The sequence below is a fragment of the Callithrix jacchus genome, chromosome 9, assembly GCF_049354715.1.
Source record: "Callithrix jacchus isolate 240 chromosome 9, calJac240_pri, whole genome shotgun sequence".
Lineage (NCBI taxonomy): Eukaryota > Metazoa > Chordata > Mammalia > Primates > Cebidae > Callithrix > Callithrix jacchus.
In genome coordinates this window covers 2076702-2100786 of record NC_133510.1, presented here as the reverse complement: position 1 = coordinate 2100786, position 24085 = coordinate 2076702, and the positions used below count along the sequence as shown (strand labels likewise).

Below are 24085 nucleotides of genomic sequence, written 5' to 3'. Positions count from 1 at the left end.
CAAGAGTCCAGAGAGGTGGGAACGGCCTTAACAAAAGACACTGAAGGTGAGTAGGGACGATCACTTGAGCCCAGGAATTAGAGACCAGCCTGGGCAACAGGGGAAGACTTTGTCTCTATGGAAAGACCCCAAACACCAAACCAAACCAAAACAAAACAATTTAGCCAGGCTTAGTGGTGCATAATGCAGTCACAGCTACTCAGGAGGCTAAGGCAGGAGAATCGCGTGAGTTCAGGTCAACACTGCAGTGAGCCATGTTCATACCACTGCACTCCAGGCTGGACATTAGTGCAAGAGCATGCCTCAAGTAAGTAAATAAATAAATAAAATAAAAAAGACATTGGAGGCATTGGGAAGGGGGTTCTAGGTGGCAGTGCTCCTGAGGAAGCCCTCTGCCCCACCGAAGACATGAAGTTCCTGGGAGAGCGGGTGGTTAGCAAGGCTCAGGTGTTCGTCCACCCGGTGCAGATCTAGAAGGCAAAGTCATACCTGCCGGCCAGGGAAGGCCGAGGCAAGGAGGTAGGAGCAGTAGGAAAGCCAGTTTGTTCTAGGTGCTTAGAACTGTGTTTGTGTCTACTCTGGAGGTTGCTGAGGGCTGGGGTGCACCTGTTGGAGCAGGGCTCATAGGTTTCTGGGTAATACCAGGTATTCTGGTTTCAGAAGGTGACGTGGTAGGCCCATGTGCCCCAGTGCCAAGTGAACTGTTTCTTAAGTCTGCTGCAGTTGCCTCCAAAGAAGATAGAAAGGGGTAGTAGCCAGGATTCCAAAACGGAGAGCTTACCAGCCTGGCCGAGAGCCATGTAGAGAAGGGTCCTGCCCTAGACAGTATTCCCGGTCCCTCGGGTCCATTTACTCCTCATTTTTTTTTTCAGTCTGATCCCAAATTAGTAGTAACAGCCCTCTGAGACAGAGAGTGATGAGAAGAGGTTCCTACACTCAGGCCAGAACTGGGATGCAGGCTGTTCGTGCTCTGGCTTCAGTTCATCTACTGACAGGGTGCCATTAGATACCATTCCTCTCTCTGGGACACAAAGAGAGCTGTTCCCAGGTCTTTCTCTGTTGCTCTGGGCTCTTCTGAACTTGATGGTCCTCAGCACAGGGCCAGGGAGTGGGGGAAAAGCAGAACTTTTACTAGGAATTGCTATTGGAAGCAGCCCCCATTGCCGACATGTACGCACTCTTGCACACGGCTTTTCTGAACAGACTTTATATTACGGGTTATCACCACAAAGCATCCTTTTGGGGCCTGGTAGCCAACACCACAGAGTTCAGGACCATTAATTTTTCTCCTATCCAGAGAGTGCATGGTGTCCAGAACGTGGTTACCGGAGAGCGAGGTGCAGAGAACCTGGCTCTGCTCCCAAGCATGACTGCTGCTGACCAGCCCTTGGGCAGGGACTGGGGAGGTGGGAGAGAATTCCCAGGAGGCAAGGGACTCAGCCTGACACAGTCTCTGGGAGTGGATCCTGGAGCCCAGTACAGAAACTTCTGGGAGGACCAGGTCCTGCAGAAGAAAGGGGTACTAAGAAAGCCTGGGATTGGCAGTTGCCATGTCGCGGGGAGGAGAGTTTGCCTCTGGGGCTCACGCCTTGAGACATATGCATGCTGTGGCTCAGGCAGGTGGTCAAGAGAGAGTCATTGTATTTGATTTGCAAGTTACTAACAGAGCCTGCCATGTGCCAGCAAGGTGTGGTGCAGATGGGCATGGCTTCCACATGGCACCACGGAGACCATGATAAATGAAGGACTGAGGGGTAGACCCAGAGTGAGTGCTGCGGAAAAGGAGGAGGGGGGAGATTAGGGGGAGCTTCTGAGAGATAGACTTGGTCTGGACCTCACAGGATGGGCAGAATTTCAATAGGTAGAGCGGCATCTTTTGACCAAGATTTGTCATCCAAAGCACGGAGGGCAGTCGGTGGGAGTCTCCCTGTGCTTCGGCTGCCCCTCCCCAGCAGCGCCTGCCTGCAGGGAGTTCTCCTCATCTCTGAAGAGGAATGGTGGCTGCTTCTGAGACACAGAACCAAAGGATCACCCCAACAGTTTCTCAAAAAATGCCCCTTCTTCCCCAAGTCTGGCTGGCAGAGGGCTTCTGTATCCACCCAGTACCTGCTCCAGGCCGCCTCTGGGTCTCCTGGCCTCCTGTCTCCTTGACCCTGAGCTGGACAGCAAGAGAGAAGGGTGTCTGCCAGGGACTGGTGGCCTCAGGACTCAGCCTTTCTTCTGTAACCCCTCCCCTGGGGGCTTTCCGCTACTGACCAACTTTGGGCTCTACTATCGGTTTGCTTGCGGAGCCTACGAGCCTCGAGAGAGGCAGCCATTTCCTAAAGAAAAGATTTCTGTCTCAGATTATCTGGGAAAGAGGCTGAGTCGGTCCCTTCTCTGAGAAAACAGAGGCAGCAGGACATAGGATGGGATAGTAGGAGGAAAAGTGTCTGCACTGCAGGGTCCTTGGGCTATGCACCCCTGACTTGACCACTTCCCAGTTCCCACCAGATCTGACTTGACCTCTGGGCCATGACCCAGTCCCTCCCCCACTGTGGAAACCTCTGTGTCCCCCCTGCTCCCCCACTCCCACCTGGGAGGCTCTGAGCAGGTCAGGCTCCCCCTCTCCAGGTCTGTTCCTCCCATCTCCTACCGTGCCCCCCCAGCTGGGCTCTCCCACCTCTGGCCCCGCCTCACCTCTCAGCCCTCTTCTTTCCCTCGGGCAATAGGAGCCTGCTTTGGCTGCCCAGGGAAGATCGTATCTGACCAGAGGAGGGAGGGCTGAGGGCATTGCTGGGTAAGCTGAGGCCTCCTTAGGTTCTTGCTGTGGCCTGAGCTCTAGTCACTCAGAAGCTTGCCTGAGGAAGAGGGAGCTGGGGAGCCCTCTTTGCCAGCAGGGGGACTGGAGGAGCTGGATGGGGTGGAGTCCTCTCATTTTGGTTAACTTCTGGTGGAAGTCCCAGGCTCAAGCTTGGAGTGGCAGGGAGCAGGCCTGGCTTGACCTTCTCTCCTGCCTCCTCCTTCTCCTCACCCCTTCCTGCTCCTTCTCCACACCCCTTCCTGCAGCTCCTTCACTCTGTCTCTCTTCTCTCTACAGATGGGACCCAGGTGAGCCCGGGTGCCCACTGTCGCAGCCCCACTGGCACAGGTAAGAGTCAGGCCTGGGGGAGCCCATGGTGGGTAGTGGAAGATGAGGGGTGGAAGGACAGTAAGAAGAAGAGAAGCTGAGGGGTCAGAAAAGCAGTATCGCTGGCTGATCCACCAGAGCCAGGAGCTAGGGGCTCCAGGGAGGGGTGAGGAGCTGGGGTGAGAGAGGCAGCTCTGGATGCCAGCTGGGCGCAGAGCTAGGAAACACAGCAGGAAAAGGACAGACAGGATGCCAGGATGCCCTTCTCGTCCTTGCTGGGTGCAGTGAAACAGGAAGGAAAGTAAGAAGCTAATATTTATACTTAGACCCCTGCCCACATCAGGTACCAGGCAAGCTGTGTTCTTGTGCGTGGACTGATTCGGTCCTCACACCAGCCCTGGAAGGTGTGCATGGCAGCCCCTGCAGGACTGCTCTGCTGGAGAGGAAGGGTTCTCTTTCATCCGTGCCTGCTCCCACTGCCCACCGAGCCTCCTCTGCTGCTGGGCTGTCCTGGGGAAGGACTAAACTTCCTGCCACTGCTTTGGTTTAGGACATGCCCATGGGGCTAGGTCTGCACTAGACGCAGTCTGCCCTTCCTTCAGCGCAGCCGATATCAACTGAGGGTCTACTGAGTGCAAGATTTATAGCCTGACCTGCAGTAATTCCTGTAGCAGCGAGGAATGGAGCTCAGGCATCCTCCTTGCTTCAGTCCTGGCTGTTCAAAAGCTAACAGGCAGGTTAGGGAGGAAGGTCACACAAATACAAGCAGAAAAAAACAGTAGAATGCAATAATGTGACCAGTGCCCACTGAAAGGACATGGATTCAGTAGTTTATCCATTTGTTCAAGAATCGTTAATGAGCCCTGTCTCTGTGCCAGGGTACTTTCCTGGACATTTAAGAGAGACACAGATTTATTCATTGATTCCATGTTTGTGGCTCAGACATGGTACCTGCCCACAGGGCGCTAATCCCGGCGTGGAACCGCAACGTGATTGAAGTCCAAAAGAGGGAGGGATGCTAGGCTCTGGCTGGGTCCAGGGATGAGGGAGGACTCCAGCTGGGCTTTGAGCAAAGAGTAGGATTTGGAAAAGTAGAAGGTAGGGATGAGGACAGCACAGACGGGGACACTGTGAGCAAAAGCTCAGAGAACGGAAGAGACATGGATTTGTGATGGCCAAGGTGGAGGGTTCACGTTCAGATGCAGACCAAATTGAGAGAAGCCAAGTTAGGACCAGACTGTGGAGCCTCACAAATGCTAAAGCACCCTGAGAAGTATTTCCAGGGCTCCGGGTAGAGCCCATCCTATACTCTCTTCTGCTGTGGAGGCAGTGGTCATGCAGAGAATGAGGGGAGGGGCCCCTGCTGGGGGGACTGCTTACACTCTGTGTGTGGCTGAAGCCACTGGTCTTGAGTCTAGGTGGCTGGCCTTGGTTTCCCTAAGCCCCTCTTGCATCATCAGGGGACTCACCCCAGGAAGCCAGGACACAGAACATGGAAGGACTGAGACCTTTCCTGAGGCAGGAATGTGTTGGTATTGGAAATCCAGACTCAGCCCGAACAAGAATCCAGATTTCTTGGGAGGCAGTGTGAACGCAAGGTGGTGCATTGTCTACTGCAGGCGGTATCTGGGTGCACAGGCATCAGCCGTCCCTCTGGGGCTCTTGATATTCAGGGGGCATGGGGGGCACCTCCTTGCTGGGCTCCTTTCTCGTGTCCTCCATGTCACAGTCAGGGAATGTTAGAGTGAATGCCCACTAGTGACAGGCTACTGCAAATCCCTCTTTGCCTAGTGACAGCCCCTCGAGGGGAGGTGAATTCCTGAAAGTTGGTGGGAAACTGGAGTACCTGCCTTGGTAGGACCAGACCCCATGCTAACTCTGCCCCTAGCTGGGTTACTTTAGACAGGGCCCTTCAGCTCTGAGCCTCAGTTTCCTTTTTTAGAATAACAAGATAGTAATGTCTACCCCCCAGGGACAATGGGTTGATGAGCTGAGAGGGTTTTGTAGATGCTCATGCAGAAATGCTGTGGATGTAAAGAGTGTGGTTAGGAGTGGCTGGCTTGGGCCTGGAGGCTGTGATTTCTGACTCCTAGACTAGTGCTTTGCCACCGGCCTTACCAGCCCTCCTCAGCCCCAAACCCTGAGGACAGTCTGCGGCTGTCCCACTGGGAGATGTCCAGCATTGGAATTGCTGAAGGAGGCCTCTCCAGGAAGGTTTCTCCACTTGTGTGCCCTCCCATGGGGCCAGCCTGCTCCCACCCCCACCCACTCCCCCTTCTTGAGGATGAGCCGGCTGCAACAGCTCCATCTCTGAGTGTCTCAGCCTCTCTGGCTGCTCAGCCCAGCCTGGTCCAGCTAGCTATGCTGGCATGGACCCTAGTCTGGTGGCCAGTTATAAATAGCCCCTGCACCCACAGCCTTGGCAGGGTGCTCCTGGCGTGGGTGCAGAGGACAATTGAGAAGAGGCAGCCGTGCCTGTCATCCTGACCATGCCAGGCCCAGAGCTGCCACAGAGGCAACCAGGAGCAGACCCAAGGGCACACGGGGCCTGTGAGCTGAGGAACCTGCCCTGGGCACAGGGTTCTGCAGGCCCCGGGTGGCGGTCAGGGCTGGCTGTAGGCTTGAAGCATCAGTGTATCCCATGACTGGGGTTAGAGCATGGGAGGGTTGTGATCCAGAGGGCCTGCGAGGCTTGGAGCTGGAGGCGGAACAAAGTGGGCCTGTTTGCTTGCCCGATCGCTTCCTTTGAGCCCAACTCAATAGAGGGCAGCTGGGCAAACCCTTTGATTCCAGGGAGAGACGAAGGGAGGGAGAAGGCAGGGCCAAGATGTCCCACCATAGGGCGTGCAGCTCCTCATAGGTCCCCGTAGCCCTCAGCCCCCTGCCCGAGCAGCATGTCTAGTGGAAGAGCACTGTGCATGGAGTCGGAAGCCTCCATTCAAACACCACCAGCGATACAGTGTAACTGGACAGTTCATGTGACCTTTTCTCTCACTAGCAAAGTGGAATTGATAATACCTGCCTTGCAGGACTCTGACAAGGACTAAGTGAGGGAAAACTCCACAAGAGGGTTTTGCCATCCTCAAGTGAGCCCGACGGAGGTGGTCGGGCTGTAGTCATGCCTCCGAGGGCAAACTTTCCAACCTACCCTGCCCCTCTCTCTGTCCCCAGGCTGCCCCAGGCCCTGTGCAGACACACCAGGCCCTCAGTCCCAGCCCATGGACCTGCGGGTGGGCCAGCGGCCCCCAGTGGAGCCCCCACCAGAGCCCACATTGCTGGCGCTGCAGCGTCCCCAGCGCCTGCACCACCACCTCTTCCTAGCAGGCCTGCAGCAGCAGCGCTCGGTGGAGCCCATGAGGGTAAAGATGGAGCTCCCACACGTGGGGCCACCCTGAGCTTGGTCCCCAGCCTCCCTGCCTCCAGTTCCCTACACCCCAGTTTCAGTCCTCAACTCCTTGTCCCTTCCTGGGCCTCCGGCCCTGCCCACAGCTCTCCATGGACACGCCCATGCCCGAGTTGCAGGTGGGACCCCAGGAACAAGAGCTGCGGCAGCTTCTCCACAAGGACAAGAGCAAGCGAAGTAAGGATGAAGCTGCCCCAGCCCAGCCCTGCCCCACCCCACCCAGCCCAGCCCAGCCCCACCAGCCAGGTGCCTGTGGCTGCCTGTGTGGCCTGTGAGGGCTGAGGTGAGAGGGGTGCAGCCAGCTGGGCCTGAGCTGAGCCTTTCCCTCTGCCTGCGAATGCGTGGGGTGGGGGGGTGGGGGTGGGGGAGTATCTGGAGGCTCCAGGGAGGGGTAGGGCCTTGGGCTTGGCTCTTGTGTGGGGAGTCCCTGGGATGCCTCCTACTGAGGATGGGGACAGAGCCATGCCAGGGAGTGCCACAAGGCTGTCTGTCCACCCACCTGCAGCCCCCTTCATGTCTCTGCTCCAACAGGTGCTGTAGCCAGCAGCGTGGTCAAGCAGAAGCTGGCAGAGGTGATTCTGAAAAAGCAACAGGCAGCTCTCGAGAGAACAGTCCATCCCAGCAGCCCCAGCATCGCCTACAGGTAACGCCCTCCTCACCTGCTCCTCCCATCCCCACATGCCCCCCACATGTTAGCCATGAGCACATACACACTTGCCCCCTTTCTCTCCAACTGCCACTCCCAGTCCTTACCCTTCCTCTAAGCATAATGCCCCCAAGCCCCTCTCTCAACTGATACCTGCCCTCTTCTCTCTTTAAGTTTTCTCCCCACCCTGCCCAAAGCCCTTCACACACACACACACACACACCCCCTACTGGCTTTATTTCTTGCACATATGAGCCTCTTCACTGGTTATATTTTCCCTGAGCACAAAAATGTCCTAGTTCCCAGGGCAGGTTCCTAGTGCAGGTGACAGAGCCTCCAGTGGTCCCCTCACCCAGGCACCTGGCTTCTATGCCTAGGTCAGAGCTCTGCACTGTGGCTGCTGGAGAGGACAGGTGGCCCACTGCTGCCATCTGGAGACGGTCCTCATCCTGCCAGCCCCACACTGCCCAGCCCTGCCTGCTGCAGCCTTCTCCATAGGTCCCAGGGCCCATGCTCAGGGTGATGCCCGTGCAGTGTCCCCACCCCTCTGAAGCAGCCTTGGCACTCATTCTGCAGAACCCTGGAGCCCCTGGAGACAGAAGGAGCCACCCGCTCCATGCTCAGCACCTTTTTGCCTCCTGTTTCCAGCCTGCCCAGTGACCCCCCAGAGCACTTCCCCCTGCGCAAGACAGGTGAGCTGGACAGACAGGCGGGACCTTCCAGGCAAAGGAACAGGGAAGGGCCTTGGACATGGGCAGGAGTGTGCAGGGGCAGTCAGGCAGGCTGGGCCAGGGGATCGTCGGTAGGCTAGGCTAGGATCTTCTTTCTGGCTCTCCCTTCTCTTTCCTGGACTCGTAGAGATGACTGGGACAGAGGGAACTAAAAGGTGGGAAAAAGAAGGGTGGTGGGGGCCTGAGTGACGCCGGTGCTCCCCGCAGTCTCTGAGCCCAACCTGAAGCTGCGCTATAAGCCCAAGAAATCCCTGGAGCGGAGGAAGAATCCACTGCTTCGGAAGGAGAGTGCTCCCCCCAGCCTCCGGCGACGACCTACAGAGACCCTCGGAGGTGAGGGCCGGCCAAGCGGGTGCAGTTGCCATCCTCAGACCTGGCTGGTCTTGTCCCTTTGGGTCAAGCCCCACCCAGACAGGGGTCTCCCTTCCCTAAGACTGCTGTGCCAGGTTGTATGGGGGTGTCTCACACACTTGCCGAAGGCGGGGAGTTGGGGCTGAAACCCAGCCCCTGCTCTATTAGCTGACATCTTCCAGGAAGGGAGACGGCCTTTTAAAAAACAGTGTGCAAAGGTGCTGTCGGCCAAAGGTGGCCTGCCTTCTTCCTGCTCTTATGGGAAGAAAGCAGGAGGCCAGGTGTGATGGCTCATGCTTGTAATCCCAGCACTTTGGGAGGCCAAGGTGGGCAGATCACCTAGGTCAGGAGTTTGAGACCAGCCTGGCCAACATGGTGAAGCCCTGTCTCTACTAAAAATACAAACATTAGCCGGGCATGTTGGTACATGCCTGCAGTCCCAGCTACTTTGGAGGCTGAAGCAGGAGAATCGCTTCAACTTGTGAGGCAGAGGTTGCAGTGAGCCGAGTTCGCAACATTGCACTCCAGCCTGGGCAACAGAGCGAGACTCTGTCTCAAAAAGAAAAAAAGAAAGCAGGAAGCAGAGGTGCCCGTTAAGGAAGGGGCTGCCCCTGGGTCTCCTGCACCAGGCGGCCTGGCTGTAACCTCCTGCCCTCCCTGGCCTCTGACTGCACTTCCCTCTCTCCCCAACCCTCAGACTCCTCCCCAAGTAGTAGCAGCACGCCCGCGTCAGGGTGCAGCTCCCCCAATGACAGCGAGCACGGCCCCAACCCCATCCTGGGCTCGGAGGTAAGGCCTTGCCGAGACTGGGCTCTCCTGGGGCAGTTCTGAGGCCCAGCCTTCTTCTAGCTAGTGGCCCTTCCCCGGCTGGGGCTACAGGGTCTGGGCAGCCCCTGCCAGAGCCTCCTGGGTGTTCTGGGGAAGGCGCACCGGGGTAGAGGTCTGGGACCGGTGACCCTCGCCCTGCTCCCATGGCAGGCGCTCTTGGGCCAGCGGCTGCGGCTGCAGGAGACTTCTCTGGCCCCGTTCGCCTTGCCGACAGTGTCCTTGCTGCCCGCTATCACGCTGGGGCTGCCCGCCCCTGCCAGGGTGAGTGGCTGGGGTGCCCACCCCCACTCCAAGCCCCCCCAGCTTCTTTCACTCCCTTTTCCTGCTGCCTCATCCCATCACCTTCATTGTTTTCGGCTGGAATCTTCTTCCCCGTGACTTCTCCTGCCTCTCCCCCAGGCTGATAGTGACCGCAGGACCCATCCGACTCTGGGCCCTCGGGGGCCGATCCTGGGGAGCCCTCACACTCCCCTCTTCCTGCCCCATGGCCTGGAGCCCGAGGCTGGGGGTACCTTGCCCTCTCGCCTACAGCCTATTCTCCTTCTGGACCCCTCAGGCTCTCATGCCCCGCTGCTGACTGGTGAGTCTGCTGCTTCTCCAGGGAAGGGCCTGGGTCCCTGCACCCTGCTAAGTGCCAAGCTTGGGATGGGCCCGTCCTTCCTCCCTTCTCTGTCCCCAATCCTGCGCATCACCCTGCAGCACCCTGGCCCCCCACCCTATACCCTTGCTTCCTTCCATTGCTCCCTGTGGTTCCCTCCTTATTCCACCCCCTGATTTTTTACAGTGCCTGGGCTTGGGCCCCTGCCCTTCCACTTTGCCCAGTCCTTAATGACCACCGAGAGGCTCTCCGGGTCAGGCCTCCACTGGCCACTGAGCCGGACTCGCTCAGAGCCCCTGCCCCCCAGTGCCACCGCTCCCCCACCGCCGGGCCCCATGCCCCACCTGGAGCAGCTCAAAACTCACATGCAGGTGATCAAGGTGAGAGGAATTGGGTAGTGGGGGTATTGAAGGGGTGCTTAACTGGGGCCTTGGGGGCCAAAAGAAGAGGGGTACTTAGAAAAGGCAGGGATCTGGAGGGCAAAAGAGGGGGATGTGGCTTCTGGGGTACCAGAGCTTCATGGCAGCTGGAGTCCCAGCAAGATGACTGGCTGCCTGGCCCAGCCCACCGCCTCCCACCCCATGCCCCTTGCTTTACCGTGGCATTTCAGCCAGGCATCTCCCCTTCCCAGAGGTCAGCCAAGCCGAGTGAGAAGCCCCGGCTGCGGCAGATACCCTCGGCTGAAGACCTGGAGACAGATGGCGGGACACCCGGCCAGGGGGTGGATGATGGCCTGGAGCACAGGGAGCTGAGCCATGGACAGCCCGAGGCCAGAGGCCCTGCATCTCTTCAGCAGCACCCCCAGGTATGGCAGTGCCCACCTGCCCCTCAGAAAATGTCCTCAGAAGACTCTGGGGCCTGGCATAAGATAGGGTAGGGAGGGAGATATGACAGGGTGGGAGGCAGCTCTAGGACCCACGGTTGCCTATAAGATCCTGGGTGCTGGATCCGCACCAAGGTGTAGGCACACACACATGGACAGTCACCCATACACATATACACCCATACACACTCACACACCCATGCACACTCACATACCCCCACACATACACACTCACACACCCATACACACACATGCACTCACACACCCATCCACACACACACACCCATCCACACACCCATCCACACACCCATCCACTCACACCCATATACACTCACCCATCCACACACCCATGCACACACACCCATACACACTCACACCCATGCACACTCACACACCCATACACACACATGCACTCACACACCCATCCACACACACACACCCATCCACACACCCATCCACACACCCATCCACTCACACCCATACACACTCACCCATCCACACACCCATGCACACACACCCATCACACACCCATGCACTCACACACCCATCACACACACCCATACACACCCATGCACACACACCCATACACACTCACACCCATGCACACTCACACACCCATACACACACAACAGTTTGCCGGTCTCAGGTGTGGCCATGTCCCTTTTCCAGCAGGGAGTCTGGCCTTCCCTGCAGCCACACACAGTCCTGCCCTGGCATGTCTCCCCTCTATCCAGAAAGGTGGCTAGGGCTATCCAGAAAGGTGGCTAGGGCGGGAGGTGGGATGAGCCAGGCTCCAGCACGTTCGGCAGAATGCGCTCACTGTGGGAATCAAGACCCAGTGCATTGGCTTTTGAGAGCTGTTGGGATCCGTGCTATAGGCTGTGTGTCTGAGACAGCAGACATTTACCGGCTCACAGTTCTGGAGGCTGGAAGTTGAAATCAAGGTGTTGGTGGAGTTGTGAGGGCAGGGGCTGTTCCAGGTCTCCCTCCTTGGCTTGTGGATGGGCATCTTCTTCCTGTGGCTTCACATGGTTTCCCTGCGTGTGTGTCTGTTCGGATTTCCTCTTCCTGTAAGGCCCACAGTCATGCTGGGTTAAGGCCCACCCTAACGACCTCATTTTAATTTGATTTTTTCTGTTTGTAAAGACCTTCTCTCCAAATAAGGTCATGTTCAGAGGTGCTGGGGGTTGGGACTTAACATATAAATTTGAGGGTGGGGGACATAATTCAATCTATAACACATGGTGACAGGCCACATACATGTTCTTGGATGGTTACACAGTCCAGGAGGTGAGGGCATCCTAGTCAGAGCGAGATCCAACACCCCTCCCCTGGTTTCTGGCTGTGGAGTCCCAAGGGTCCAGGGAGCTCTGATGGAATGGGTGGTCAGTCTGGGGTGCAAGCCTTTGAGGGGACTGCCGGGGACAGGGAGAGTCAAAGGCCAGAGCCCCACTGGATGGCAGGTCTAGGTTTCTTCTGGAATAAGGCAGATGTAGAGGGAATAGGCAGATGTAGAGGGATCAGGACCCTGAGACACTGGAGACCAAGGCCCCATCTTCTCTCCAGGTATTGCTCTGGGAACAGCAGCGACTGGCTGGGCGGCTCCCCCGGGGCAGCACCGGGGATACTGTGCTGCTTCCCCTGGCCCAGGGAGTGCACCGGCCCCTGTCCCGGGCTCAGTCTTCCCCAGCCGCACCTGCCTCACTGTCAACCTCGGAGCCCCCCAGCCAGGCCCGAGTCCTCTCCAGCTCAGAGACCCCTGCCAGGACCCTGCCTTTCACCACAGGTGAGACCGGGAGGAGGGTGGTGGGTGGAGGGAGGGGCTTGGTGGCACGAGTCCATCTGGGTATGACGGTGTCACTCAGCATGTTTTTAGAGGCCGCAGAGCGCTTAGCCTTGTCGGGCCCACATAGTGCCCACGGAGCCCTGGGACAGCTGGTTATTACGTTTGGCTGATGAGGACCAAGGCTCAGGAAATCTAAGGTGACAAGCTTGTGGTCAAATACCAAGTGGTAGCCAAGCCAGGATAAGAATTCCAGTCTCCTGCTGATGCGCTCAGCCGTTTTAAAAAATGATATTTATTACTGTTGCTCTGCTTGTAAAAAGAGCTCAAAAATATTCTAGACATTTTGAAAAAGAGTACAGAAAAACATAAGAATAGAAAAATCACCACGAGTGCCCTGCAACCCAGAAGTAACCCCTCTGAAATTCTGTATTCCAGTTCAGTCTTTGTTCTGGCCCTAGATACGTGTACAGATGCCATAAACACATGAGCTGCGTTTCATATCTGCTTTATGTAGGTAACATAGTATGACCCCTTCTTGGCAAAATTAATCTTCAAAACTGAGCTGAGAGTCTCATGGTATTTCATTATTGTATTTCATTTTTACGAGGGATTCCTTATCAGTTAGATGTTTAGATTATAGCTTCTTTCATTTACCTTCTGCATTAATATTTCCCTCATGCTTGGGATTATTTCCCAAGGTTCACTCAAAAAGAGTAGGGCTCCTGGGCCACATAGGGTGAGCAGTTTGAAGGTCCTTGGTGTTGTAGACACACAGAAATTGACCCTCCCACCCGCTATGCACAGGGCCCTCCTCTGAAGACCCCACGGCAGAATGAAACAGTCACTTCTCCAATGCTGGATTTGTCTGACCCATGGTCCAGTGTCTCTGTGGGCTTCTCAGTTCCAGTTTGGGGGGTTACTAGGAATTCTTTCTCCTCCCGCTGCCCCTCGGTAGCCTCTCTGAGTTCATGACACCCATGTGAGATGCTGTATGTTAGGCCTTGTGCTTAGCTCTGAGCACTTGAGGGCCTGGTGCTGGGCCCTCGAGTGCTGGGCCATGGAGCAGTTGCGTTCCACGTGGGAAGGCCGTGGCTCTGGCAGCCATGTTGGCTGCCGCCACCTGGGGGAGTGTCTGGGTGCATGTGGATTGGCACTGGCACTGGCGCTGGGGCTGGGGGTAGGATGAAATGCAGGCCTGTGTGGGTGTGAGGGGTGTGTGCCCGCCTGACTCTGTGTGGGTGCCTGCTGTGGTGGTGCTGGCGTGTTCTCTGCAGCCAAGGCCATGGGACTCCCCAGGTCCCCACTCTGACCCTTGCTCCCGCAGGGCTGGTTTATGACTCGGTCATGCTGAAGCACCAGTGCTCCTGCGGAGACAACAGCAGGCACCCGGAGCACGCCGGCCGCATTCAGAGCATCTGGTCCCGGCTGCAGGAGCGGGGGCTCCGGAGCCAGTGTGAGGTGAGGTGTGCGGGTGGGGGCCCAGGAATGGGTAGAGGGAGGAGTTGTGGGAGGCCTGGGTTTGGGGGGCCCTGGGGTCCATGTGAGATGAGGCACAGATGGGGTGGTGGTGATAGGAGGGAAGGGGTGAACATGGGCACAGAGCTCTGTGGGCCCCTTCTCAGTGTCTCCGAGGCCGGAAGGCCTCCCTGGAAGAGCTGCAGTCGGTCCACTCTGAGCGGCACGTGCTCCTCTATGGCACCAACCCGCTCAGCCGCCTGAAACTGGACAACGGGAAGCTGGCAGGTAAGGGCCTAGTGGCCCTGAGCCCCGGGTCTCCTGTGCCCGCTCACCTCACCCAGCTCCCGTGCGCTCCTGTCTTGGCTCTGCCCAGCCTGTCTCCTCCCCAGCCCTGGACGTCCCCACTCCCTTCCATATTCCCTCCCGCAATACCCACCTGGCCCTGCTGTCCAGGCTCCCTGCTCCCAGTCGGGCCCAAGGCTGAGAGCATTCACACTGACATGGGCTGGGCTCTCCCTGCAGGGCTCCTGGCACAGAGGATGTTTGTGATGCTGCCCTGTGGTGGGGTTGGGGTAAGTGTGCCCAGGGGTCTCAGGGGCGTTGCCAGGGCTCTCAGCTCTCCTCCCCGTGGTTCTCCCAGGCCCAGCCCCTACAGAACCCCTGCTTGTTGTGGTTCTGCCACAGAGCGTGGGCCAGGGACTTCCTGAGGTGCCCTCTGCAGTGGAAACCTTGTGGACAGGCGTGTCTCAGCTCACAGTGTCCCCCAAATGCGGAGCCTAGCCTAAGCCTCACCCCTAGGAGGTGTTTGGTGGCTGTTGAGCGAGGCTCCAGGAGCAGGGCCAAGGCTGGGGGATAGGTTCACCTCTCCCTCAGAGCCCCTTGTGGTTAGGTATTGGCCGCCAGGCTGCTCTGTCTGCTTTGAAGTGTCAAGTTAGGGAACCTCAGCCTGGTCCCCAGATTTTGGGCTGCCTGGCATGAGGTCATGGTGGCACTTCCAGTGTCCTTGGCCATCCAGCACTTCACTCCTCTGGGACACAGCCCCAGACTCTCAAGCTTTGCTTCCTCAGTCCTCTCCCCTGCCTGAAGGGAGCTTCCTGCCCCCTCTGGCTCAGCTCTCCTCGCCTAACACGGTCCCTGCAGAGTTTCTCAAGCAAGGTGTATAGAGGCAGGGGATGGAGGCCTGATTCCAGAGGGAAAGTGGGAGCTGTAGCTGGTGGGTGACGTTTGGGGCCAGTCAGTTCCCTATTCACGACTTCCCATTTCTTGCCACTTTCTGGTTTTTCCAACTGTTGTTGCTTCTGTTTTCTCCTCCCTCCTCTCCCTCTCTGTCTTTCTCTCTCTCTCTTTCTCCAGCCTCTTGCGACTCTCTCTGCCTTCCTCGCCTCTCTTGGTCTGCCTCGCCCTCCCCATCTCCCCATCATGCCCCCCGGCCCCTCCCTAGCCTTGAGGCCCAGGGACTGGGTTTGGGGGGCCTCCCAGCCTGGGCTAGGGGCCCTGAGTGGAAGACAGTGGTGCAGACGGCCCCTCCAGCTCCGACCATCCCGCAGGGCCTGAGCAGAGTCAGCTGGGGCTTAAAACCCCCTCCCGGCCCAAACCCCAAGTCCCGCCCAGGTAACGCCATGCCCCCTCCCCTGACCGGGGAGGCAGGCGTGATGCTGCCAGCAGAGCGCTGGCCAGATAATGGGCTGGTGCTGGGACTTAAGCTGGGAAGAAGCCATGCTGGGATTGGGGGACACAGGAGGCCTTGCCTTTGGGCGGTGGGGCACTGGGGAGGCAGCGCTGTCTGTCCAGCTCCCTGCCCCTGGGGTCCTGGCCGTGGGGTGGGGACCCCCTTGGGCCCTGGCTCCTGTGCGAAGCCTTGGATGATATGCGCCCTGACTCTGGCTCCCGCAGGTGGACACTGACACCATCTGGAATGAGCTGCATTCCTCCAATGCAGCCCGCTGGGCCACTGGCAGTGTCACCGACCTCGCCTTCAAAGTGGCTTCCCGTGAGCTGAAGGTAGGAGGTTTGGGACGAAGGTGGACACACCACAAAGGAGGCAGCAGGGTGGGGTAATGGGGAATCCAGGCCCAGGACCCAAGGCATCATGTTCCTCTTAGAGATTGCCACAGCTGTTTGGAGGGGAAATCGAGGGCTCTGGGGACCAGGTTGAGCTGTGAACTCTTGGGGCACGTTCATGCAGCTGTGGGTCAGAGCTGTCGGTTGGGTGGCACGCATTCTCTCTTTTTCCAGAATGGTTTCGCTGTGGTTCGGCCCCCAGGACACCATGCAGATCATTCAACAGCCATGTAAGGCTAGGGAAGACCTGGGTGGGATGAGGTGGGGGGCACGCAAGGCTAGGGAAGACCTGGGTAGGATGAGGTGGGGGGCACGCAAGGCTAGGGAAGACCTGGGTGGGATGAGGTGGGGGGCACACAAGGCTAGGGAAGACCTGGGTGGGATGAGGTGGGGGGCACTCAAGGCTAGGGAAGACCTGGGTGGGATGAGGTGGGGGGCACTCAAGGCTAGGGAAGACCTGGGTGGGATGAGGTGGGGGGCACTCAAGGCTAGGGAAGACCTGGGTGGGATGAGGTGGGGGGCACTCAAGGCTAGGGAAGACCTGGGTGGGATGAGGTGGGGGGCACACACCAGGGTCTTCCTTTAGGGACATTCTCTCTTCTTCCCCAAGTTTTCTCAGGGTGGGCCAACCCAGGGGCCTGGGAGGTGAGGGGATGTGGAGAATGGGCTGGCAGGATCTGTCTCTCCTCCCAGGGGCTTCTGCTTCTTCAACTCAGTGGCCATCGCCTGCCGGCAGCTGCAGCAGCAGAACAAGGCCAGCAAGATCCTCATTGTAGACTGGGTAGGTGCTGTTCCTGGAGCCCTCTGATCCGACCTGAGCCCCGGGGGAAAAGCTCTGAGCTTGATGTTAGAGATGTGGCTTCATGTCCTAGTTCTGCATTAGCCTCCCCGAGGAGCCTCAGTTTCCCCTTACGTAAAGTTTGGGTGAAGATAATACCCTCGTCACAGTTGGGAGGTCCACAGGGGATGATGTGTGAGAATGCATTCAGCAACACAGGGCCCACAACAGGTAGGAGCTCTCCTTTGAGTGTTGTCTTTTGAATTCTGTTGGCTTCTTTTGGCAGATCTAGTAATTTCTGCATTTGCTGTACAGGTAGTGATGATAAGAATAAGAGCAGATAACATCAGTACAGCACTGATGACATCCAGACACTGATGGTTTTACACATGATGGGTTTAATCCTGACTATAACCCGCTTTACAGGTGAAAGTGAGCACAGAGAGGTTAAGTAACTCACACACAGTCATTCGTAAGTCATGAGATGGATTGGAACCCAGGCCGGTCAGCTCTAGAGTGCTTGCATTTAACTGCTAGGCGATTTCCCTTCTGCACTGACAGCTGTGAGAGATGTTTCTAAGCAGGAGTTGAGAATGGTGGAGGACCTTTGCACACTTGAGCCCCCGCATGGTTCTGTGAGTTGAGTGTAGGGCCCAGCGCTCCCTAGGAGAGCTCATGTACCAGCCCCTCTGTAACCGAGCTTGGTTCCTGATCACCTCACTTCATGACTTTATGCAAGACGCAGTGGTTCCTGATGTGTGTAACCCCGGACCCTCCCCTCTCCATGCCACTAACCCCATGTCCACACGGTTACTCTCTCAGGTGGGCTGGCCTGAGATTGGGACACTTCCTCTCCTTCAGGATCTCATATTACAGCCAGCCTCATCCCTCACAGAGAGACCGAGTTTCAGAGCCGGGCAGTGGATTATGTGGGGCCACTCAACCATGTGGCTCTAGGAACCCCAGGTTCCTGATCCCCAGGCTAGGGTCCTGACCTCAGAATGGCCACTGACCTTGAAACCCTTCTAACTTGTCCTGGCCTCCCTCTCTCTGCCTTCGGACCTTCCGTAATCACTGCCCATCTCCCTTCACAGGACGTGCACCACGGCAACGGCACCCAGCAGACCTTCTACCAAGACTCCAGTGTGCTCTACATCTCCCTGCATCGCCATGACAACGGCAACTTCTTCCCGGGGAGTGGGGCAGTGGATGAGGTAACTGCACATCAGGGCCACATCTTCCAGCCTCATCAACTCTCCTCCTGGCGCTTACTCTGCCGCTGTCATGACCAGCTATGTGATCCTGGGCAGATTGCCAAGGCTCTTTGATCCTCAGCTTCCCCACCTGGAAATGAGGAGGCTGGATGAGCTGGGCTGGCAGCGCTGACATGCTGGCGTTCCCCTTCTGGGACTCTACTGTCCTCATGTCTCTCTTGCCTTCTGTTTTCCAGGTAGGGGCTGGCAGTGGTGAGGGCTTCAATGTCAATGTGGCCTGGGCTGGAGGCCTGGACCCCCCCATGGGGGATCCGGAGTACCTGGCTGCTTTCAGGTACATGCTCTGGGGGCCCAGAAGGGCAAGGCCACCCTCTCCTGTCCCTTATTCCGAGATCACCGGGGTGGAGGTGGCCAGTTGGATTGTCAGCCTGTCCCCACCAGTTCCCAGACATGGAAGGTGAACAGCAGTGGGCATAGGACACAGAGAGAAGAACGTAGAAGTCAAAGGGCGCTTTGCAGAGGCAGACATTACCCAGAGCCAGTGTCAAACCGATTGCTGGCAGATGGGCAATGGAGTGAGCAGAGCTGACACATTTAGTCAGAGAAGGCTGCCTGCAGGAGGTGGGCTTTGAGCAGGAGAACAGAAACTTAAATTGTGGAGGAGACAAAGCGTATAATGTCCATATTGGAAGAGTAACTTGAGAAAAACTATTCTGGAAGAGGGGCTTCAGGATCTGTTCAGGAGCCCTCATATATTTCATACTGGGGTTCCTGCAGCCCATTTGGGGAAAGAGAGCTCTGGAAATGGATCTTGAAACACTTTTCTGGAGTTGTCTCCGACAGCTAATCCTGGGTCGGAGTTCCTGGAGTCTTCTCCGAGCTCAGGGCTTTGAAGAGCACCCAGGCAGGCCCCAGAGTTGGGTTAGGGGTAGGTGGAGGCAGCTGTGGGGACCTGGAAGAGGGACAGGATGAGAGAATGTAGCCAGGTGGCCCAGGACCTCAGAGTACCTAGTTGCCCCACCTCCACTCAGCTCTCAGGTAGCGAGTAGCTGGGTGTGGTCAACTCAGTCCGAAGGGCTGAGCATTTCCCGTTCCTGAAGCTTAGTGACCAGGCCCATCTCCACAGGCTGAGATTACCCTTTCCCTGTGGCTCTGCCCGCTGCACCCCACAGATGCTTGCATGCACACACACTCCCCTTCCATTCCTCTGGTGCCCATCCTTGGCTCCTTTCTGCCTCTTGCTGGTTAAGACCCTTAGGGGGCTAAATCCTCAGGCTGTGTGTGCCAGGGACATGGGTGGCCAGCCAAGGTCAGGGAGGTCAGAGAAGTCTGCCAGTTGTGCTGGGGCATTAGGAGCCTTGGAGTCCTAAGAACAGGATGCCCCACAGCAAAGTTGGCAGGACTGACCCTGGCAACCCTGCGCAGTACGATGACTGCCACTTCTTGTGACCTCACAGGATAGTCGTGATGCCCATCGCCCGAGAGTTCTCTCCAGACCTGGTCCTGGTGTCTGCTGGGTTTGATGCTGCTGAGGGCCACCCGGCCCCGCTGGGTGGCTATCATGTTTCTGCCAAATGTAAGGGAGGCTCAGCTGATGGGGAGGTGTAGGGACTGAGAGCCAGGCAGTAGGCGGGGTGGGGAGGCATTCCCAAGTCGAAAGGGGAAGGTGGCAGTAGCCAGCCCAGGGCTTGCAGCCTAAGGACTGGATTATGGCAGCTGGTCCTGAAATTCCCTGGGATCTCCAGGCCCTTTCTTAGGACCAGGCCGGTTCACCAAGGAAGGCTTCACCAGGTCCTACCTATGGAGACTCAAGTCCAGTAGGCAGGAAGCTCAGCCATGAGACTCCCCACCCCAGCTGACTTGATTCTAGGTGGGCTGGAAGCTCCTCCAGAGGAAGGGGTGGGAGGAGCAGCACTCTCAGAATAGAGGGCACCCACTCAGCCCACTGTGCCACAGGGCCCAGAGGACAGAAAGAGGAGAGGGTGTGGCTTAGTGAAAAAGACCCAGGCTAGATAGAGTCAGTGCCTCAAGTTGAAGTCCTACCTTGCTGCCACTTACTAGCTGTGGGGCCTTTCCCAAGGCCCTTAACCTCCCTGAGCCTTGAGTGAAGCATACCAGTAGGTTTTGCATGAGATTCAATGTGAAAGCACTTTGGAAATAGTGACTGATACACGTGAGTCATTATTAGGGAGGAAGCAAGCAGGGAAGCCACAGGGGTAGAGAACAGGGCCACCTCTCCACTCCCACCCCTCCTGTTTCCCCCCAACCAACCTCTAGGTTTTGGGTACATGACACAGCAGCTGATGAGCCTGGCAGGAGGCGCAGTGGTGCTGGCCTTGGAGGGTGGCCATGACCTCACAGCCATCTGTGATGCCTCTGAGGCCTGTGTGGCTGCTCTTCTGGGCAACAAGGTGAGCTGTCTCCCTCCCCACTCCATGCTTCTGTCAGGCAGGTGAGCCCAGCTCTCCCAGGACTACCCAAAGAGCAGGCAGATGGGATGGGACAGGGTCAGAGTGGCCAGGCCTGAAACAAGGTAGGTGAAGCGGAAGCCTCCATTCCAAGTTGGGCCCAGGCAGCATCTACTGACCTAGGTCAAGCGTGCTTGTGGCCAGGCCAGAACCCCTGGGGTGGGAATGAGCTGGGCCTGTGGGTCCCTGAGAGACTGGTGGCTGATGTACTGTTTTCTGTAGGTGGATCCCCTTTCAGAAGAAGGCTGGAAACAGAAACCCAACCTCAACGCCATCTGCTCTCTGGAGGCCGTGATCCGGGTGCACAGTAAGTCTGGCGATGGGCCACTCACTGGACTCAGACTGAAGGGTCTTCGTGGTACCCTGCCCCCAGGGGCCAGAGTCCTAGGGCTTTCCATGCCAGCCAGGTGACCTGCTGTTGGTCTAAGATTCCTGTGAGTCACCCAGGTGGGCACCCCTCGATGAGGGGGTATCCTCTGAGCCCTCCCAATGCAGCCAGAAGGGCCCACTGGACCATTGCCCCTCAAGGAAGGGACTGGCCTCCATCACTAGCTGCAGCCCTAGACCAGAGCCAGATCAACAGCAACACTCATGGCCTTGTGTGCCGAAAGGCCTGGTTCCCACCCCTCCCCTCAGTCCTGGCCATGAGGATCTCAGAAGCTCTGTCGGCTTGGGGGCTGGGTCTTGGGATAACCCCTACATTTGTAAAGTACTTTAAATTTTCAACTTCAACTCAACATCTATTGAGGATCTTATGTAAAGACCCATAATCTATACTGGGGATAAAAAAAATGAATGAAATGGATTCCCACATCTAGGGCTGAATAGGGGAGCCATTATGTCTCTACGTAACGGTAAAGGCACCGCTGATTCCTCTTGTGGGAGGTACCCTCACACTCAGCCAGGCTCCAGGACACAGTTCCTCACAGCATTCTCCTGGCCCGGCATGCATGCAGAGCGGCCGTGGTGACAGTCAGCTCTCTCACGTTGTCTTCTTCCCACCTCCTTTCCTGAGTGCTGGGCTGGGCACTGGTGGGGCTGCATGAGTGGGAGGCCTGGGCTTGCGGTTCCAGGAGGTCACTGTCACACAGACTCTCTCTGCAGGCAAGCAGGCCCTCTTGGTGCTCTTAGGAGCCCCGCACCTGTGGGGAATGAGTCAGAGGTGGCCTTGCAGCCACAGGGGATGAGAGAAAGGCTGGGCACCTGGGCACCCTCACAGCCATGTTGAACCCACTCTCCTCACCCTGTCAGGCAAAGTGAGGAGAGGGGCAGGTGGGAGAGCCAACCCCAAGTGGAGGACAGGCCCCCTCGTCTGGGGCCCTGGGCCTGAGACACCAACCTCGGTATCTGGTCTAGGACGTAGTGTGGAGGGGCCTGCTTTCTCCAAACCTTTCTGACCCGGTGTCCCACCTCAGGTAAATACTGGGGATGCATGCAGCGCCTGGCTTCTTGTCCAGACTCCTGGGTGCCTCGGCCGCCAGGAGCTGACAAAGAAGAAGTGGAGGCAGTGACCGCACTGGCATCCCTCTCTGTGGGCATCCTGGCTGAAGACAGGTAATGCCAGACCCCGGCCCGGGGCCCACGGCCTCTCCACCGCGTCATTCCTCCCTGCTTGAAGACCCCAGACCCCCTATGTAGCCATCCCAACCCTCCCAGGCTTCCTGACCAGGGCCGAGGAAGCTGGGCTAAGGCCCTTCCTGCAGCCCTGGCACTCCAGCATCCCACCCTTGTCCTTCCCTGCAGGCCCTCGGAGCAGCTGGTGGAGGAGGAAGAACCTATGAATCTCTAAGGCTCTGGAACCATCTGCCTGCCCATCATGCCCTTGGGACCTTGTTCTCTTCTAACCTCTGGCAGTTCCTGGGTCTTTAGAGATCCTGTGGGCAGGTAGTTGGGACCAGGGAACAGCCTGCCTGCTTTTGATGGTCATCCAGGGAGCCTGCAAAATCCCTGTGTCTAGAATGGGGACTGGAGAGGACCCTGAGAGAAGGCAGGCTGGCGGTGAGCCCCCACAGTGCTCTACCCTCCGGGGTCTGGGCCCTGGCTGTGGCCCCCATTCCTCAGGACCGCACAGAGGAGAACTGGCTCTGGCTCCGTCGGACTCGCCCTTAACCACTATTCCTGGCTCTGCAGACCCCAGACTTTGCACACAGCCCCAGGCTCCACACAGAAATGTGAACTTGGCCTCAGACCGGGTGGCCCTTCCTAGACTCTAGGGGCTGGGAGGGGACTGGGGAGCCAAGAGGTTCCATATCCCTGAGTGCAGTGGGAGTTCCTCTCACTTGCTTCCTCAGATGACTCTGGAAGCTTCCCCTGGCCACTGAGCACTGAGGTGAAGCTCCCTGATAGCCGAGACCGACAGCCCTCCATCTGTCCCTGCCCCTGCCAGAGGCCTCTGATGCGGACCTCCTGTTGGTGCCCTGGTGTCATGGACGGGAGCTCTGGGGGTCCTGTGCTTCCTGATCCAATGGTGCCAAACCCTTCATCTCCCCCAGAAGCACAGGTTACCCCCGGGACCCCTCAGCCACAGCCCCTCTGGGAGCCTTCTGTTTCTGGGGCTTCCCCCACACAGGACTAGCCTGGCTGAGGGGGAAGGGGTGGGAGAGAAGATACAGACATGGAGGAGGGGAGGCTGCTCTGGCAAAGTCTTCAAGGCTTTTGGGGGTCCAGGCCTGGGACCAAGAAGGAAAATGTGTGTGAGCGTGTGTGTGAGGATTGTGTGTGAACGTGTGTGAGGCGTGTGTGTGTCTGTCCTAGGACCCCCCATACCCTGTGTATGTATGCATGTTTTTGTAAAAAGGAAAAAAATGGAAAAAAATCTGAACAATAAATGTTTTATTTGCTTTAAAAGTGCCTGTGAAAGGGTCCCCCTGCCGGAAGTGAGCTGCACGCGGTCGAGTGGGTGTGGAGGGCATAGCAGTGCGGGTCTGAGTCAGTGCCTCAGTGCCGGAGGAGGGCCTAGGGCGGTCTGGGCTGCAGCCCCTCTAACTCTTTGCCCTTCCTGCCCTGCAGGAAGAACCCATTCTGAACACACCTTGGCTGTCCCACTTTGGGGTGGCAAGGAGGAGTCAGCCCTGGGCTGAGTCCACAGAGCCCAGCCTGATGTGGTGGGACTGGGGGTGGGGTGGGTGAGTGGAAATACAAGAGCTCAGCCCCAGCTTGCCATAGCGTCCCCAAAAAGCTGTGACTCAGACACACTGGGTTTAAGTCCCAGCTGCGAGCTCAGGTAAGTCAAATCATCTTCTGGAGCTTCTGCTTATCAGTAGAAGGCTCCAGAAGTCTACACTGTTCATGGTTCCTTCCTGCTCTGATGCACCATGCCTGATTAAGCATACACTGAACCCAGAAGACAGAAGGGCGAGGCACAGGCCTGGACAAGCTTGCCCAGCCTAAGCATAAAGGAAGGCGCCAGGCTGGCAGCACCTGACTTTGTGGTTCTGAGGCGGCCTGGTTTTTCCAGCAGGAAAAGGAGCACCTCATTACCTTAGACCTGGCCCAAGCTCCCGGCAGCCTGGCAGGGTGTGGGGGAAGAGGTGCTAATCCCTTTCTCATCTGGCCTGGACTCTCAGGTGTGGACACCAAATCCTGCAAGGGTGGCTGTAGCTGTGCATCCTTACCCTGGTGGGGTGTGCTGGAGAGAGAAGAGCTGGAGAAGGAGAGCAGAGCTGGTACTTACCCCATGCCAGAAGGCCCAGGGAGAGAGGGCCTCTGGCCCCAGAGACACTGACCCTGTCCCCTGCCCTCCAGGGCACAATTTAACCAGGGAAATGGCCTAATCAGGTAGCCAGAGAACTGCCACTATCACTCCCTCCCTGCCCAGTCCTCCTGAAGTCC

The 24085-nt window shown here is 57.5% G+C and overlaps 1 protein-coding gene and 1 long non-coding RNA gene across 9 annotated transcripts in view; one reads left to right on the top strand and one right to left on the bottom strand.

Annotated features, from left to right (window-relative positions):
* HDAC7 (histone deacetylase 7) overlaps positions 1 to 23101 on the top strand; it is a 38164-nt gene extending 15063 nt beyond the window's left edge. For 2 of the 8 annotated variants that reach the window (XM_035255148.3, XM_035255149.3), the window contains exons 2-26: positions 3080 to 3130; positions 6281 to 6468; positions 6599 to 6689; positions 7044 to 7155; positions 7735 to 7850; positions 8097 to 8222; positions 8938 to 9029; positions 9219 to 9329; positions 9468 to 9648; positions 9853 to 10046; positions 10298 to 10471; positions 12056 to 12275; positions 13600 to 13733; positions 13898 to 14018; positions 14256 to 14305; positions 15627 to 15734; positions 15969 to 16024; positions 16488 to 16575; positions 17667 to 17786; positions 18023 to 18120; positions 19244 to 19362; positions 20064 to 20197; positions 20477 to 20561; positions 21670 to 21808; positions 21998 to 23101. In XM_035255148.3, the coding sequence (XP_035111039.2) occupies positions 3080 to 3130; positions 6281 to 6468; positions 6599 to 6689; positions 7044 to 7155; positions 7735 to 7850; positions 8097 to 8222; positions 8938 to 9029; positions 9219 to 9329; positions 9468 to 9648; positions 9853 to 10046; positions 10298 to 10471; positions 12056 to 12275; positions 13600 to 13733; positions 13898 to 14018; positions 14256 to 14305; positions 15627 to 15734; positions 15969 to 16024; positions 16488 to 16575; positions 17667 to 17786; positions 18023 to 18120; positions 19244 to 19362; positions 20064 to 20197; positions 20477 to 20561; positions 21670 to 21808; positions 21998 to 22043 (2954 nt within the window). In that variant the 3' untranslated portion in view covers positions 22044 to 23101. The remainder of the gene's footprint in view (positions 1 to 3079; positions 3131 to 6280; positions 6469 to 6598; positions 6690 to 7043; positions 7156 to 7734; positions 7851 to 8096; positions 8223 to 8937; positions 9030 to 9218; positions 9330 to 9467; positions 9649 to 9852; positions 10047 to 10297; positions 10472 to 12055; positions 12276 to 13599; positions 13734 to 13897; positions 14019 to 14255; positions 14306 to 15626; positions 15735 to 15968; positions 16025 to 16487; positions 16576 to 17666; positions 17787 to 18022; positions 18121 to 19243; positions 19363 to 20063; positions 20198 to 20476; positions 20562 to 21669; positions 21809 to 21997) is intronic. The other 6 variants (XM_035255150.3, XM_035255151.3, XM_054237895.2 and 3 more) reach the window with 5 other exon arrangements.
* Positions 19947 to 23897, bottom strand: LOC144577825 (uncharacterized). The gene is made up of 2 exons (XR_013522437.1): positions 23735 to 23897; positions 19947 to 21396 (listed from the first exon to the last, which is right to left on the bottom strand). It is a non-coding gene; the product is annotated as an uncharacterized LOC144577825 (long non-coding RNA).
* Positions 23898 to 24085: the final 188 nt, after the last annotated feature.